The following is a 19,290-nucleotide window of genomic DNA, read 5'->3' on the forward strand; positions in this document are numbered from 1 at the left end:
CATTTGTGAGATCACACCCCCGGTACTTTGTATTGAATTGTTTCCTTATTTAGCAAAGATGTTAATGCGTTAGAAACAATTAAGAGGAGCTTTATTTGACCTACATCTGGAATGGAATATTTATCTTAAGAGGGACAACTGGACAGGCTAAACTTGCATCAGCTGAAGTTGAGGGGTGGTAACAGTATAGGGATCTTAAAAGGTCTTATCAGATATGGTGAAAATGTTACATAGCACAACCTAGAACAAGGAACCATGATTTAAAGTTTGGGGGGGAGGTCTCTCATTTAAAACAAATGCAGCCAATTTTGTACTGTAAAAGTACAGAAACTGCACTGCAGATGACAGGAGTGCTCAACAATGGGTACTTAAAATTGCACAACACAAAGACATATATACAGACATAGGTGACAACAGGGCTTTACTTCCAGATGAGCTCAATATCATTTCTGCTCACTTTAACCGTCAAAACCTGGAGGAACCGTCACAAACTCCCACAACCCTTGATGATCCTGTGATTTCAGTCTCTGTGAGGTTTACCTGACAGCATCCTTCAGGAGGGTGATCCCATGAAAATCATCCCCCCAGACGAGGTACCTGGCTGAATTTCAAAGACCTGTGCTGATCAGCTGTCTGAAATTCTCACTGATATCCTTAACCTCCCGCTTCAGCAGTGTGAGGTAGCAATCTGCTTCAAGCAGGCTTCAATTATACCAGTACCCAAGAAGAACATGGTACCTGCCTCAATGACTATTGTCCAGTCACACTTATATCCATAGTTGAAATAGTTTGGAGAGGTTGGTGATGAAACATATCAACTCCTGCCTGAGAAGTGACTTGGATCTGCTCCAATTTGGCTAATGGCACAACAGGTCCACAGCAGATGCCATTTCGTTGGCTCTTCACTCAATCCTGGAACTTCTGAACAGCAAATATGCACATATTAGCATGCTCTTTATTGACTATATTTCAGCATTCAATACCATCATCCCCCTCAAAGCTAATCATAAGCTTCAAGATCTTGGCCTCAATACCTCCTTGAGCAATTGGATTCTCAATGTCCTCACTTGAAGACCCAAGTCAGTTCAGATTGGCAACAACATCTCCTCCACATTCTCTATTAGCAAAGATGCACCACAAGGCTGTGTGTTTAACCCCCTGCCCTACTCGCTTTACACTTGTGACTGTGTGGCTAAGCATAGTTTCAATACCATGTTTAAGCTTGCTGACGACACCAATGTCATAGACCAAATTGAAGGTGGTGACAAATCAGCACACAGGAGGATGATTAAAAATTTGGCCGAGTCATGCCACAATAACAACACCATACTCAAAGTCAGCAAGACAAAGAGGTGATTATTTACTTCACGACAAGGAAACCAGAGGTCCATGAGCCAGTCCTCATCGGGAGAATCAGAGGTAGAGTGCGTCAGCAACATTAAATTCCTCAGGTGTTATCACTTCAGAGGACCTATTCTGGGCCTAGCACACTAAGTGCCATTACAAAGACAGACAGAGCCGTAGTAGTAAGGGACTCCATAGTGAGAGGTACAGAAAGGGGTTTCTGTGGTAACAGGCGAGATTTCAGGATGGTGTGTTGCCTCCCTGGTGCCAGGATCCAGGATGTCACAGACCGATTGCAGGGAATCCTCAAGAGTGAAGGTGAACATCCGGAAGTGGTGGTGCATGTCGGCACAAATGACGTGGGGAGGAAGAGGGAAGACATTCTACAGCGCGACTTCAGAGAACTCGCAAGAAGGCTGAAAAGCAGGACTTCCAGGGTGGTTATCTCCGGTTTGCTTCCAGTTCCTTGTGCTGGAGTGGTCAAGAACAGGGAGATAATGGATCTGAATGTGTGGCTGAGGAACTGGTGCAGGAAGCAAGGATTTACATTCTTGGACCACTGGGGTATGTTTCGGGGTAAGGATGAATTGTACAAAAGGGACGGGTTGCACCTTAATAAGCGGGGCACCAGCATTCTGGCAGCCAGGTTTGCCTCTGCAACACGGGTGTGTTTAAACTAAGTAGTGGGGGGGAGGGGACAATCTGGAAACATAAGGATGGAGATAAAGGGAGAGTGAGAATAAGAAAAGTTAAGAATGACAGCAGAATCAACAGAGCAGAAAGCTCAAGAAGGAATAGCACAGTATGGCCAAGTGAAATAGGAATTGATATGGGAGGTGAGGGGAGTAATGAATTAAAAGTATTGTATATGGATGCACAGAGTATAAGAAATAAAGTGGATGAGCTTGGGGCACAGTTGGAAATTGGTAAGTATGCTGTTGTGGGAATAACAGAAACATGGCTTCAAGTGGACAGGGCCTGGGAAATGAATATTCGAGGATATACGTCCTATCGAAAGGACAGACTGATGGGCAGAGGGGGTGGGGTGGCTCTGTTGGTGAGAAATGATATTCAGTCCCTTGCGAGGGGGTACATAGAATCAGGAGACGTAGAGTCAGTATGGATAGAACTGAGAAATTCTAAGGGTAGAAAGACCCTAATGGGAGTTATCTACAGGCCCCCAAACAGTAGTCTGGATGTAGGGTGCAAGGTGAATCAAGAGTTAAAATTGGCATGTTGCAAAGGTAATGCTACAGTTGTTATGGGGGATTTCAACATGCAGGTAGACTGGAGGAATCAGGTTGGTACTGGACTCCAAGAAAGGGAGTTTGTGGAGTCCCTCCGAGATGGATTCTTAGAACAGCTTGTACTGGAGCCTACCAGAGAGAACGCAATTCTAGACTTAGTGTTGTGCAATGAACCGGATTTGATCAGGGACCTCGAGGTAAAGGAGCCATTAGGAAGTAGTGACCATAATATGATAAGTTTTAATCTACAATTTGAAAGGGAGAAGGGAAACTCGGAAGTGTCAGTATTACAGTTGAACAAAGGTAACTATGGTGCTATGAGGGAGGAGCTGGCCAAAGTTCAATGGAACAATACCCTAGCAGGGATGACAGTGGAACAGCAATGGCAAATGTTTCTGGGAATAATGCGGAAGGTGCAGGATCAGTTCGTTCCAAAGAGGAAGAAAGATCCTAAGGGGAGTAAGGGGAGGCCGTGGCTGACAAGGGAAGTAATGGACAGTATAAAAATAAAAGAGAAGTATAACATAGCAAAGACGAGTGGGAAGCCGGAGGATTGCAAAACTTTTAAAGAGCAACAGAAGGCAACTGAAAAGGCAATACGCGGAGAAAAAATGAGGTATGAAGGTAAACTAGCCAAGAATATAAAGGAGGATAGTAAAAGCTTCTTTAGGTATGTGAAAAGGAAAAAAATAGTTAAGACCAAAACTGGGCCCTTGAAGACAGAAGCCGGTGAATTTACTATGGGGAACAAGGAAATGGCAGATGAGTTGAACAGGTACTTTGGATCTGGGTTCACGGGGGAAGACACAAACAATCTCCCAGATGTAATAGTGGCCAAAGGACCTAGGGTAATGGATGAATTGAAGGAAATTTATATTAGGCAGGAAGTGGTGTTGGATAGGCTGTTGGGTCTGAAGGCTGATAAGTCCCCGGGACCTGATGGTCTGCATCCCAGGGTACTTAAGTAGGTGGCTTTAGAAATCGTGGACGCATTGGTAATCATTTTCCAATGTTCTATAGATTCAGGATCAGTTCCTGTGGATTGGAGGGTGGCTAATGTTGTCCTTCTCTTCAAGAAGGGAGGAAGAGAGAAAACAGGGAATTATAGACAGGTTAGCCTGATATCGGTGGTGGGAAAGATGCCGGAGTCAATTATAAAAGACGAAATTACGACACATCTGGATAGTAGTAACAGGATTGGTCCGAGTCAGCATGGATTTACGAAGGGGAAATCATGCTTGACTAACCTTTTGGAATTTTTAGAGGATGTAACTATGAAAATGGACAAGGGAGAGCCAGTGGATGTGGTGAACCTGAACTTTCAGAAAGCCTTTGATAAAGTCCCACATAGGAGATTAATGGGCAAAATTAGGGCACATAGTATTGGGGGCAGAGTACTGACATGGACTGAAAATTGGCTGGCTGACACAAAACAAACAGTAGCGATTAACAGGTCCCTTTCGGAATGGCAGACGGCAACCAGTGGGGTATCGCAGGGTTCAGTGCTGGGACCGCAGCTGTTTACAATATATATTAATGACTTAGATGAGGGAATTAAAAGTAACATTAGCAAATTTGCCGATGACACAAAGCTGGGTGGCAGTGTGAAATGTGAGGAGGATGTTATGAGAATGCAGGGTGACTTGGACAGGCTGGGTGATTGGGCAGATGCGTGGCAGTTGCAGTTTAATGTGGATAAGTGTGAGGTTATCCAATTTGGTGGTAAGAACAGGAAGGCAGATTATTATCTAAATGGAGTCAAGTCAGGAAAAGGGGAAGCAAAACGAGATCTAGGTGTTCTTGTACATCAGTCACTGAAAACAAGCATGCAAGTACAGCAGGCAGTGAAGAAAGCTAATGGCATGCTGGCCTTCATAACAAGGGGAATTGAGTATAAGAGCAATGAGGTCCTTCTACAGCTGTACAGGGCCCTGGTGAGACCACATCTGTGTGCAGTTTTGGTCTCCAAATTTGAGGAAGGACATTCTTGCTAATGAGGGAGTGCAGTGAAGGCTCACAAGGTTAATTCTCGGGATGGCGGGACTGTCATATGTCAAAAGATTGGAGCGACTGGGCTTGTACACTTTGGAATTTATAAGGCTGAGAGGGGATCTTATTGAAACATATAAGATTATTAAGGGATTGGACACGCTGCAGGCAGGAAGTATGTTCCCACTGATGGGTGAGTCCAGAACCAGAGGCCACAGTTTAAGAATTAGGGGTAGGCCATTTAGAACGGAGTTGAGGAAAATCTTTTTCACCCAGAGAGTGGTGGATATATGGAATGCTCTACCCCAGAAGGCTGTGGAGGCCAAGTCTCTGGATGCTTTCAAAAAAGAGATGGATAGAGCTCTTAAAGATAGCGGAATCAAAGGTTATGGGGATAGGGCAGGAACTGGATACCGATAGTGGATGATCAGCCATGATCACAGTGAATGGCGGTGCTGGCTTGAAGGGCCGAATGGCCTACTCCTGCACCTATTGTCTATTGTAAAGAAAGTATGGCAGCGTCTCAACTTCCTGAGGAGTTTGTGAAGATTCGGCATGTCATCTAAAACTTCGACAAATTTCTATAGATGTGTAGTGGGGAGTTTATTGAAAGGCTGCATCACAGCCTGGTATGGAAACACCAGTGTCCTTGAATGGAAAGTCATAAAAAAAGTAGTGGATACAGCCCAGTCCATCACAGGTAAAGCCTTCCCCACCATTGAGCACATCTGCACAAAATGTTGTCACAAGAAAGCAGCATCCACCATCAGGGTATTCCAGCACCAAGGTCACAATCTCTTCTCACTGCTGCCATCAGAAGAGAGCCTCTGGACTCACAGCAACAGGTTCAGGGGCAGGTATTACCCATCAGCCATCAGGCTCTTGAACAACAAGGGATAACTTCACTTGCCCTTTCATTAAATAGTTCCCATAACCTATGGACTTACTTTTAAGGACGCTTCATCTCATGTTCTCAATATTTATTGCTTACCTATCTATTTATTTATTTTAAATTTATTAATTTTTTAATTTATTTTTGTATTTGCACAAGTTGTTGTCTTTTGCTCACTGGTTGTTACCCTGTTGGGGTTCATTCTCTTATGGTTATTGAATATGCCCCACAAGAAAATGAATCTCAGGGCTGTATATGCTGACATATACGTATTTGGAAAATAATTTTACTTTGAACTTTGATTTTAAATGTGATCTAAGGATTGCTAATCAATGTGAAGGGATTGGAAATTGAAAAGATGGAAGGAGGAGTTAAATCAATTAAAAAAGGTGATTTACACAAATTTACAAGCAAGGTGTGCCAGTGGGATCTGGTCATATATTTTCAGGGATCCTGAAGAAGAAGAAAGGCAGTTCGAGCTTAATGTAGAAGGAAGAACTGTGCCAGAAAATATATTAAAAGCCATAAAAATGCATAAAAATGCAGTCACTCAGTTGAGCAAATACTGATAAACCTTTCAATTTTTGAGAGTTAATAAAATACAGTATTTCAACTAATGTGAATTATTAACTGATCATTCAAAATAATTTTTAAAAGTTTTAAGATCAGTGAGAAGTATTTCACATGGTTCAACATTTGTTTTGCTGTCAACAGTACAAGTTATGGTCTGGTCAATTGTGTTGAACAGTGTGGAAACAAATTGCAAGATGTAGGTCAGTTTTCTTAATCATTGCCTAGGTACTTAAATCTGATTTTTTTTTCTTTTCCACAGTGTGCAATTTAATCCTTTTGTCATGTCTTGTCTTTTTGTGCAACACGTTTCTTGCTTCAATTCACTTCCCATTGCATTCCCTCAAAAACAGGTCCTGAAGGACAAACAGCATTTCCTAATATAAAAATATCACAAGAGATTACAAAGTAAATAACATTCATTCCGATTTATTCCCCCCTCCCCTTCACAACCCATGTAATGGATGTCTACAAATCCCATGTCACTGCTATCTTGAGTTCATTAGATAATTAACACCAAGTCTGTGCATTTCTTAAGCTTGGGATTCAGACCAATCACAAAAATGAGATTAGCAACTTGGTCAAGGTTAATAAAGAATAAATGAATTTGTTTATGTATTCAATAAATTGTAAGATTAGGCTCGGTTTTACAATGCAGGATGAACTTAACAGTTATAAGCAGTAAGTAGGTTTGATTTAATACCCAGCTGAGCTCTATTTCATCTTTGTTTCAATGCATTCTTTGTTTTGTAGCTGCATGCAAGGAGATGAATCTCTAGGTTCTACTACATACTTTCATAATAAATGTACTTTGAATGAGATATTTTGAATTCCAAATTGTAGAGACAATATTAATTTCAGACAATTTTGTATTGACTCTTCTTCTGTTCATTATTAAGCATTACAAAAGCAGCATTCATTCTCTACAAGTTACTGGTCAACTTGCTTTAGCCAAATCTTCCTGTTTGAATGGTTGAAGTGGACATATAGCAACAGATGCAATTTACATTTATATATTTAAGATAGGTAACTGCATCATGATGTCAAAAGGTACTTCTGTAAATCCCTTCATGTGTATGGATTAGAAAAAAAATTAATATATGTTCCATTGCATATACATGATGACCTGGTGGTGTCTGGTTAAGTAATAAACTTTCCATTTGTCCATCAACAATCTGCATCTCCAATGCCCAACCGGATACTGTTCAGAGATATCCAAAAATCATGAGAAAGATGAAAGTTATGGGATTTTCAATTACAGGCCTTCAAAGATGTTGACAAATACTTGAAAATTCTACTTTGCATTCCGAGCTTTACCGCAATTGCAATTGTCTGTTGGAGGTTCGGCATGTGGAGCATTTGCACTTTCAAAGAATGTCCAGTGATATCCATGACATGTTCATGGATGGAGAGATATTTATAAGGAAACTGATGGCCATCGAATGATGGCAAACACTGTGAATTTGTCAACTGAAAATCAATTAACATTCCCCCAGTGCTTAGAGCAATGGTGCAATCCACCTTAGTTTAATAGTTAACCTCTAATCACGGTTAACTAGCATTGTCTTTTTTAAATTCCAAAAGATAAACTATATTATGGGCAGGCGGATACCGGTATTTCAGAAGGAATTTGTTAAGGCTACCAGTTTGAAATTGAGAAACAATATATGCCTACCTGATGCATTATATCACAATGAGAGGAACCACCGAACAATGTAGAAAATTGCCCAGTTATGTTCTGTTCACAGATAGAATCCAGCTGATTACTCTGCCATCTACTTACTCTTAATCATTAGCAAAGTAATGAACGCATCATCGACAATGCTTTCAAGCAGTATTTACTCACCAATAACCTACTGAGTAATAACCAACCAGGTCCAAATCACACTACTGCAATCTTGAATCAAACAAGATCTTGAGAGCTGAATTCCAGAGGTAGACAAAAGCAACTTCCTTTGACATCAAAGTAGCATTTGGTAAGTTTTCCATTAAGAAGCCTTTGTAAAATGGACGCCGATGGGCAACAACTGGAAACGCTCCAATTGACCTTGCTCAAAGAAAAGTGGCTGAACTGTTGGAGAGTAATCATCCTGGACCGAGGATATATTTCCAGGAATTCCTCTGGGCAGTGTCCTGCTCCGAACTGAGATTTGATCCACAATATTTTTGTGTGTTTATCTTCGACATACAGAATCTGCATGATTTTCCTTTGTTACATGCCATTTCACACTTATACTGAATCACTGCCTTCATGTCCTCATGGAACTCCTTAAACAGGAAGTTAGTGGTAACAGAACACCAAACCTCCAAAATAATAAAAGGTTCACGAAATGTCTTATTCATTTTTGAGTGTATTCCAGCAATACGGCACTCTTACAAGGAACAGGCTCCAACTGAATTGCAAAGCTTCCTTGCCCTTTACCATCGCAGCACAGAACAATTCAACATTTAGAAAGCTCTATGCTGGTTCTTCATGCTTTGGATGTTATTAGCAAAAATTTGTGCATAATTAAAGTATTGATTGACATTCTATCAATGACTTTTGCTGAGGGAGTACATTCAAAACATGTCACATGGAAAGAAAATTTAGGTATGAATTTGTAACACTGCACATTTCAGGTGGTAGCACAGGATGGGGAGTAGGCTATTCAGCAGCCCCAGCCTCTTCTGGCAGTCTGGTAAATCATAGCTACTGTGCACATCAAATTTATATACCAAAACTTATTCCATATTCCTTAAAATCCTATTTTCAACAAAAATCGAAAGAAATTTCAAGTGATCCAGTATCATCAGGAGGGTATGACTGTGGGCAGGTTAGTGTGTTCCAGATATTGGCTACTTTTTTTTCTGATTTCATCCCAACAGGCTTGAATCTAATTTTAAGATAATGCCCTATTTCTGGAGTTTCCCACCAGAGAAATCATTGCCCTACATATACCCTATTGTATCACTTTCTCTTTTAAATTCCTCAATTAAATCAGCTCTTATCTTATCCAGTCACTAAGGATTTTAAATAAACCTCATCTAGCATTCTCTGAAACTTAACCCTTTATTTCCTACTTAAATTTTGATTGTGCTGAGAATTAAAGTGGTATGGTAAGTTCTTCTTCAAAGTTCAAAGTACTTCAAATTATCCAATCTGCATTTGGCTTCTCAAATGCAGAAAATACAAGTGCACTGCCCTTCAGCTTGAAGAAGTGTTTGAGTCCCTGAATGGCTGGGAAGCAGAGGAAAAAGAACAGGTTTTGCATCTCTTGGGAACTGTAGTCGTGTAAACAAAGTCACAAGGGAAAACACAGTTGCTGATCCGCTTGCTGGTAGAAATTATGGAGGATTCATGGAATGTCGAAGCTAATGGGATGGAAGGTGAGGAAAAAGAACTAACTGGTAGGAAGCAGAGGAAATGAGAGCAAAAGTGCAAAAATATGATTAAGAATATTTCAGTGCATCATAAAAGACAGATTAAAGTTCTGATCAGATACTATATATAAACTGCAAATATGCTAACTAATCTGCTGCACATTTCTAGCATTCACTGTATTTAAATTAGCTTCAAGTAATCTAAAAGACACTTAAATAGTTAGCATACTTAGATTATACGAAAATAGGTAACCAATTCATGTTGACAATTGAGAAACAAATTTAACTTAGATATAATGATAACTTTAAAATTCATCATTTGTAGATTTGTTTCTATGCCACATGCAAAAATACATTTTCCCCAACTTTGATTTAAAATTGCATGGACACCAGCTGCTCTGTAATTTCTTTACTTCTTGGCTTACAACTGTCCATCATTTACTTTCTTATTCCAGCATAGATGTTTCATAGATGAGATAAAGTTCCTTCGTGGATAAGTTCAAAATACAACTTGTATTTATTTTACTCGGTGGAGCAAATGGTAGTTAAGTCAAGTCTCAGCTGATCCTTTGTCGCTTTTTATAGCTGCACCTATCCGGATGCTTGGTGTGGCATCTGCTCTGCCAGACAGCACAAGACCACAAGAAATTGCAGAGCTCAGTGCATTACTGAAAGCAGCCCTTCCTCCATATACTCCGTCCGCACCTCTTACTGCCACAGTACAGCAAATAACATAATCAAGGAGCTCACCTGGTCCAGATGCTCTCTCTTCATCTGTTGCAGAAGATACAAAAGCCCAACAGCATGTACCACTGGGCACAAGGACAGCTTCTATCCCACTGCTACAGGCCCACTGAACGGTTTCCTTGTTTGATAAGGTGACCTCACAATCTATCTCGTTACAGCCTTCGATTTTACTGTCTGCCTGCACTGCACTCTCTCTGTAACACTTTACTCTGCATTTGCTCCTTGTTCTCATTTGAACTACCTCAATGAACCTGATGTTTTGAAATGATCTGTATCGATGGCAGACAAAACTAAATCTTTCTTTGCATTTTGCTACATGTGACAATAACTAAAGCAATTTGCCAATAATATTTCTTCAGCTAATCTCCCATCATTTGCTCAAAATGAGAAGATGTCACAAGAATTTGGAGAGAAAGAATTCCATCAGGCTATGTCAGGTTCTGAAAATAAAACACGAATCAGGGATGATGCATTGTTACATTTCAATGTCATCCGACTGGCTCCTGTTTACAGAATACAGTAACCTGCATGAAGTAACACCAAAAGCCATTTAGAGCAAGCAGAATATGTTCAATCAATTTCAAAATAATTTAAATTTCAATTGCAGCAGGTTGTGAAAAAAGTGCAAAATAAACTTAACTGTGGATCAGAACAGTGAAACAATGAATGAATAGTGAATGAATTCGTTTGTTTATTTATTTAGAGATACAGTGCGGAGTAGACCTTTCTGGGCCTTTGCGCCACACTGCCCAACAATTAACCCTAACCTAACCACATGATAACTTATAATGACAAATTGACTAACACGGTGCACCCTTGGACCGTGGGAGAAAACCGGAGGACCCCGAGAAAATCCAGGCACTCCATGTGGAGGACGCACAAAGACTCCCTAAACAGGACTGGACTCTGAACTCTGACACATCGAACTGTAACAGAGTCAGGCTAACTGTTACGTCACTGTTTACAAAATACCATTCATAATGGTTGAAATTAGAATGCAGTGACACATCTTCAAGGAATATATTTAGCCAACATTTTAACATATTTTCCAGAAATAATGAACCATCTTTTGTTACTTAAACACAGACAGCATTTCAAGATGCTGAGTTGATGGAAGGACAAGGAGACTAAGGCTGAGAGCAGGGAGGGGAGGAAGCAACAAGGGAATGAAGAGAGAGGTTGAGGAAGCAGGGAGTAATGAAGATAAAGGACGTGCAAATAGCAATGTTCGGAATGGAATAGGTGAGAAGATGAAAAAAGTGATTAGGAAAGAACAGGGAAAGGGATCAAATAGAAATGTATAAGGGGAGAGGGCAAGGAAAGCAAGGGGATATCTAGAGAAGAGGAAGAATGAAAGAGGATAAAAGGAAAGGGGACAAGAACAATAAGATGGGCGAGGGTGGGAAGAAAAGTAGTTAAGGAGAATGGAGAGATAAAAAATTGGGTAGTGGGGAGGAGTAACAGATGAAGAATAGCCTGGAGGAATAAAAATATTTCTTTCCACTATATTCCCACCATGTTCACAGCCTTGAGGATTTTCTAGTGATTTTCCTGTCACAAGCACAAAGATTGTCATGCGACATTCTTCAGCTATTTCATGAATATTAAAGTAACTGGCAGGCAGTACTGTCCCGCTACATCTCCAAAGAGCTGCAGTGCTGTCTGAAGAACAAAACTGACTGCTGCCCAAGTACCACATCCAGCTTTACACAAAGACCCAGCAGCCATTTTGACTTGGTACCCAATTTTTAGCTACAGACTCTGCCAGCAGATAGGGAAGCTGTGATAGATGTTTGGGGAAAAAGTCATGTTTCCACTTGCCAACCAGCACAGTGCTAAATGGGCCTCAATGATTCATATGAAAAGCCAAAACCTTCCAGCATTAGTATGTTTGTTAAAAATCAGTATTTCTTTCTTAATTCTCATAACAATATTTTTCATCAATAATCTGCAATGCATTCAAGTGTAACAAATATCAGAGGATTAGAAATCAGCAACAAAGCAATCTTAAGACAAGCAGCTTTTATAGTACACCAAATACTTCTGTGTAAATGGAGTTGAAGACAAAGGAGAATTGAATATTAAAAACATCACTGCTAAATTTCATTGTGGACTCAAATGTTTTGCAGTGGTAAGCATGTTACTGGGATGTGAAGTGGGAAAAGCATAACCATTTAAAATACAGCAGGAGACTGAAAACTTAGATAGGCATTACTCCTGGGGACAATACTATTCTTAAACAAACTTCAGAAAAAAGAATGATATTGCCAAGTATGGATTTTAAGTTCATTTTTATCACAATCCAGTAAATTCACACTAATTTGCAAACACCGGGATAAAAACCTTGTTCCTACACATGCTGTGAGGCTTTCCTTCCACGTGTAACTCTAAATCTAACACTCCCATTAAAAGTGTAACATATAACTCAGACAAAATTGAGAGTGAATTAAAACTCAAACTATTTAACATTTTAAAACCTCATGAATTTCACCCATGAACATTTAACATCCAGATTAAGAAAGTAATTTGGTCATCTGCATAAAACTTTTAACACCAGTGCATAACGCATTGTTGTAATCACATTTGTATGCTTGAAGTAAATGCATATTTTAAAATTGCCCTTGTGTTCTATTTATGCATAATTTTAAATGCCATTGTATTGAGCTCACAGAAAATAATAATCACTTCAAACAGAGTCACGTTATACTTAAACTCAAATGGAACTAATGCAGTATTCCTATAGATTGAGGCAGATCTTGAATGGTCCCAGCACAAACTTAAAATTGCAAAAAACAAGCAAGTGTTTGTTCTGTATAACACCTGCCTGTGAATTGTAAACTCATGGGTTCAAACTATATATGTGAGAATACAACACATACATAGGGGTAATTTCACTGGGTTATTATTTGAATGGTGGGTAAAGCTAAGGTTTTATCAGTCCCCTTAAAAGAAACACTGTACTTTTGAAAGAGTATGCGAGTTCTTCCACTGTGCTGGCAAACCTCAGTAAAATGGAAGTGGTGGAGAAATGATGCAGAGTAATAAGATCAAGGAATGAAGCGTGGTGAGGGAAGTGTGATAGGATTGGACAGAGGAGTAAGGATGGGTGCTGAAGGTGGGTGGAAGGGTCAAGGGGCAAGGGAGACAGTGAAGGAGAAAAGATTCAGAGACTGAGAATATTGAGGTTGAAATGAGTCAAGAGGTGGGTGGGTAGAGGAAAATGAGGTGGAAGGTGTGTGCGCGCACATGTGTGTGCGTGTGTGTGTGTGTGTGTGTGTGTGTGTGTATCGTTGCCTAAACATGCTTGCCTTGACATGTGTATACAACAGAGTCTGGTCCCCAGCCGATTTTGATCCCCTTATCACCTCATCAAGATATTTTGTCATGCCTGCTGGTATGCAATAGTCATCCATATTTACAAGTACAAACAAGCAACTTCCTCTCATCAATATGAAGCTCAGGACCTGGAATATCAAAGCCCTCATGGACAGTTCCAACAGTGACAGATCTGAGTGTCACAAACACAGCTCAGGAACTTCAATATTCTGGCAACATAACCACTCTTAAGTGAGACATAACATGCAGGAGTTGGTTGACTCAAATACAAGGTGAGTAGATTACCCTCAACAAAGGAATATAATTTGCACAAACTGGGTTTCCCAGTCAAGCAGCAGCTAGTCAAGCAACTCATGGACTTCAACTGTGTGATAAAGGAACACCACATGATTCTCTGATTCACTCTACTATGGAGCCAGCACACCACATGCACCTCAATACCAGAACTTACAGCCAAGGAGGATTTCTAGTCAGACTTTGAAAAAGCCCTGGTCGACATACAACAACATAAATTCAGTCTCTTTAGCAAATTCAATCAAATTCAGTAAATTCACGATCCTCGAGCAAGGGGAACTGGCAAGAAATGCATTAGATTAGATTAGATTCAACTTTATTGTCATTGTGCTGAGTACAGATACAAAGCCAATGAAATGCAGTTAGCATCTGACCAGAAATGCAAAGAATAGTGTTATTTACAAAATAACTGTGAATAAGAAGTAAGTGCAATAGGAAAAGGTAACATCATTTGGTATCCTCTTCCTCTTAAGGACCATATGAACATTGCTCTTTTCAATCTGTCATTTTCAACATGACAACTCACCCACTTGGAGCCATAACATTCACACTGTCTAGCTTGCCCTGAAGTTTACCATAGAGGCTCTTAGCTTTTCTGACAAAGGTCTGGTTTAATGACCAGGAAATTCAATCATTAACTAACCATACTGTTCTCAATACAGAAAGTCTATCATGCCTCTAGGAAAAAGACATAGCTCTACAACCCCAAAAGGCTATAGTCCAACAAATCTATGAACCAAAAGGTTGGAGAAGAGAATGCAGGATGGCATGCAGCTCGCAGACAAACACAACAATGGCTGGATTCTTTACTACTGCCAGGACCTTGTCTATGACCCCAAAACCAAACGGCCCAGTCAAAAAAGAGCAGAAAGCAGATAGGAACTTATCAAAGCTAGAAATCCACAATTTCACCTGTCCTTGAAGCAAGTATCGTTGACTCAATTCCAGAGCAAACCAACCTACTCCAGCCTCACCATCAAAACTGACTGATGAAGAAAATAACATAAAAATATCAAACAAATTCCACATTACAGAATACAAATATATTCCTGCACGTATTCTGGACACACAAGTGTCAGTGGACGCTGGAAATCTGGGGAAAAAACACACACACACAAAATGCTGGAGGAAATCAGCAGGTCAGCCTGCATCTGTGGAGGGATGCTGCCTGACCTGCTCAGTTCCTGCATTTTGTGTGTGCTGCTTCTGCATATATTCTCTATTGACTTCTAACTATTATTAACCTAGACATTTACCTCTTACCACAATATGATGCAAATTTAATAGAAATCATTTTCTGGGAATCAACAAGCACACCATGAAGTCTGTCAATTTCCTCCTGGTGCCTCCAAGTCTGGGAGACTAGTGCAAGTTGCAATCTCATCCCCTCCAACATGACCATGACTTCTTCCAACTGACATGAGGTGTTGATCAATTCTTTTGATGCTGATACTGACAACTGCCATACTAAATTGAAAAAAAAATTGGCTCCAAGAACAAATCTGGATAAAAAATTCCCGACAATGAATTTCATAGTTGTGGGAAATATCAACACACACATCAACATGTTGCATAAGCCAAAGTCTGAATTTGTAACCTTTGCCAGCCAACATTTATTCAAAATCACAAGTGGAATCGTATTTTTCTGCACAAACTATCAGACTCGAGTTCCAAGTAATCATGCTTACCTTCCCATACAAACTTTTCTTCAAAAATGGTTCAGGATGTCACTCATGATAAAGTGTGCCTTTATTTTTTTAATACCAAGTTAAAATTCCGTATCAATTATATTGAGTTTAGCACTGAGAACAAGTATCAATAATGTTAAGTTTAAAATTTTTATTTCATAATAAATATAAACTTACAGCAGCAACCACTCATGAAAACAAAAACAAACATTTGGATTGTGGCCATTTTGAATGAAGTAAATTATTTCAGTTTTTTTAGAGGGGCTTGACAAATCTGGTGCATGAAATATTTCAAGTACACTTAGTAAAGATAAAAATTCAAAGAAAATAATCTATATTTATGAAATATACTTTAGCACCAATTTACCTTATTATAGTCATATTTGTACTGTATTTTGAGTGTATCCATTGCTCTGATCATAGCCTGCATAGCAGTGAAGATATTCTGATAGACCAGCTTTGTGAAACCTCGTTTGTCCTCATCGGAGTACCCTGTACCATGGATGATTCGCATCTGTTTGATGAATGTGCTCTTGCCACTTTCACCAGTGCCTGAGAAAACAAACAAAGCACACAGAGTCAATAACGCTCATTTCTACTCAGTAAATCTGAACAGGAATTATACCGAATCAAATCACACTGCAGTCAACCTTGCCATGACAGAGCTTTAATTAAATACTTTATAATTAAATAAGAAAATATCAAACATGCTTTTATTTTGCACAATATTTGCTAAATCTGTTTTGGAGTTAATCTAAAATGAATGTGTTAAATTTTACTGCAATACAATACAACTTTGTTGAAAATCATTTTCTTGGATTCAGCAAGAATGTCACAAATACTGTGATTTACCTTCAAGCTCTTCAAGAACCTGACACACTAGCACAGTATGACAAACTAAAAACCAATTCTTGCTACTGAGCAATAATCCTGAGACAAGACATGAAGTTTAGCCTTAATTGTTGTTCTCTAATTATCTCTTTGTACAGCTCATATTCCAATATATCTGAAAATAATTACCATTAAATTAATTTTTTAAAACAATGCAAACTAACCAGGAAGCACAACAAACACTTACTACTTTCCATATTGTTCCAGAAGTTAAACTTTGCACCTACTTTGCACTGAAAAAGATGGTGACAAATTTGATATAATAACCTACATCACCATCAACAACTTGTTTTGGGAATAGTTAAACAAATGCCTTAGAAATGTAACTGGCGCTAATTATGTATTGATGTAGACCTTTAAAGAGACTGAAGTTATTATTAACTTTTTTAAATAAAAGTAGTGTGCAATTAATTACACTGCACTGAACGTACAGGCATAATAAAAAGAACTTGTCTCATATCAATTGCTTTCTGTAGAAATTATCTGTTTGGCAATGGATTGTTTTCAGGAAAAAACCTAACCATTTCTTTCATGGTGCATCATCAACATCTCTAGCCAAGTCGAGAAGGGAACAAAAAAATAACTTGAGCAGTTCAATCAAATGAAATGGTTCCCAAAGTAGGTCAGCTCTCATAATGTACGAGATGGAAGCTCAAATACTAAAAATAATCAAAATAGTTGGCTCTTTACAGCATAGGGGCTCAGATCACATGGCATAAAATCAGCACTTCGGACATTTAGAGAACTGGTTCTACAACCATATTTTTGCTGATCCACTTTGAAGATTCACGTCTTAGTCATAGCCTTGGCAAAAAAACTATTTGGTACACTGGAAAATGACAGCAAAGCTCCAAGTTTAAAATGTTTACCTCTGTCTTCAATTATGCAGGGATTATGTGTTCTACCCTACCAAATGTTTCTAACCTCATGCTGCTATAAAAGAGATACCACTGACTTTTGCAGCCAGAAGTATATTAAAAGCATGATCTTCATTGACATTTGAATCCTTCAATCATTTTTAAGAAGTGTACATCAAATTCCAGAGGACTCGACATACTCTGCTGTTCTCATCCCTTACAAATATCTTAAATAAATTCACAGCATATTCACAAGGTTCATAAAACCATCATATAAAACTGTACTAAACTTTCATACCCTTCACAACCATTTTCCAGTTAGCTGCCTCTACCACTTACCTTTTCCTTGCTGGCAACCCATGCAGCAGTGTGGTCTCCTCATTCCCCCAAACAGCAATACAAGTACTCACGTCGGTTTTGTTTCCTCCCCTTTATGCTGAGGCTGAACGTATGAAGACACGAGAACAAGCTCCAACACACGTAACGTTGAGACTTTATAAAGCATTGCTGAGGCCTCACTTGAAGCATTGTGAGCAGTTTGGGGCCCCTTATCTAAGAAAGGACGTGCTGACATTGGAGAAGGTTCAAAGGAGGTTCAGAAAAATGATTCTGGGATTGAAAAGCATATCATATGAGGAGAGTTTAATGGCTCTGGGCCTGCACTCACTGGAATTCAGAAGAACGAGGGGAAACCTTATTGGAATCTATTGAATGTTAAAAGTCTTCGATAGAGTGGATGTCAAGAGGATGCTTTCTTTGTTGGGGGAGGCTAAAACTAGAGGACACAGCCTCAGAATAGAGGGGTGTCTATTTAGAACAGAGATGAAGAGGAATTTCTTTAGCCAGAGAGCGGTGAATCTGTGGAATTTATTGCCACAGGTGGCTGTGGAGGCAAAGTCATTTGGTGTATTTAAGACAGAGGTTGATAGATTCTTGATTAGTCAGGGCATGAAAGGATACGGAGAGAAGGCAGGAGATTGGGGCGAGGAGGGAAATGAATCAGCCATGACAAAACAGCGGAGCAGACTCGATGGGTAACATGGCCTAATTCTGCTCTATCTTACATCCTATATTTTACAGTCCTATGATCTTATATACAATCTTACTGTATACAATTCTATTGTTTAATTTCAATAGATAGATGGATACTTTATTCATCTCAAAGGAAATTACAGTGTCACAGTAGCATTACAAGTGCACAGATATAAATATTAGAAGGGAAGTAGAAAGAATAAAAAATAAGTTACCACAAACAGTCTAACATCACTTCCTCAGCTACAGGTTGACTCACTATAGAGCCTAATGGCAGAGGGTAAGAATGACCTCATATAGTGCTCTTTGGAGTAGTGCAGTTGTCTTAGTCCATTACTAAAAGTGCTCCTCTGTAAAAAACATTATCCAGAATTACCAGGATTTTACGCAGGGTCCTTTGTTCCACCATAGCCTCCAGTGTGTCCAGTTTGACTCCTATAACAGAGCCAGCCTTTCTAACCAGTTTATTGAGCCTGTTGGCATCACCCGTGTTGATGCCATTGCCCCAGCACACCACCACATAGAAGACTGTACTGGCAACAACAGATTGGTAGAACATGTGAAGGAGAGGCTGCATACTCCAAAGGACCTTAGTTGCTTCAGGAAGTAGAGGCAACTCCAGCCCTGCTTGTACTCAGTCTCCGTGTTGGTACTTCACTCCAGTCTGTCATCCAGGTGCACCCCCAAGTATTTGTAGCTCCTCACCACATCACGTCCTCACCATCAATAGTGACAGAGAGCAGTGCTGACTTAGTCCTCCTAAAGTCTGCCACCTGCATTGTATTACTGATGTTGAGCTGCAGATGACTCAGCTTGCACCATCTGACAAAGTCCTCCACAGGGGCCCTGTATTCATCCTCCCGTACTCCCTTTATACACCCAACTATTGCTGAGTTATCAGAGAATTTCTGCAGATAGCATGACTCAGTGCTGTATCTAAAGTTCGAGGTATACAGGGTAAACAGAAAGGAAGCCATTACAGTCACCTGTGAAGCCCCAGTGCTGCTGATAGCCTTGCCTGACACACAGCTCTGAAGCCACAC

The 19,290-nt window shown here is 39.7% G+C and overlaps 1 protein-coding gene across 2 annotated transcripts in view; it reads right to left on the reverse strand.

Annotated features, from left to right (window-relative positions):
- Positions 1 to 19,290, reverse strand: part of LOC134357342 (guanine nucleotide-binding protein G(q) subunit alpha) — a 234,883-nt gene that overhangs the window by 121,833 nt on the left and 93,760 nt on the right. For both annotated transcript variants that reach the window (XM_063068785.1, XM_063068784.1), the window contains exon 2: positions 15,835 to 16,019. In XM_063068785.1, coding sequence (XP_062924855.1) covers positions 15,835 to 16,019 — 185 coding nt within the window. The remainder of the gene's footprint in view (positions 1 to 15,834; positions 16,020 to 19,290) is intronic.

Source organism: Mobula hypostoma, chromosome 16, assembly GCF_963921235.1.
Source record: "Mobula hypostoma chromosome 16, sMobHyp1.1, whole genome shotgun sequence".
Lineage (NCBI taxonomy): Eukaryota > Metazoa > Chordata > Chondrichthyes > Myliobatiformes > Myliobatidae > Mobula > Mobula hypostoma.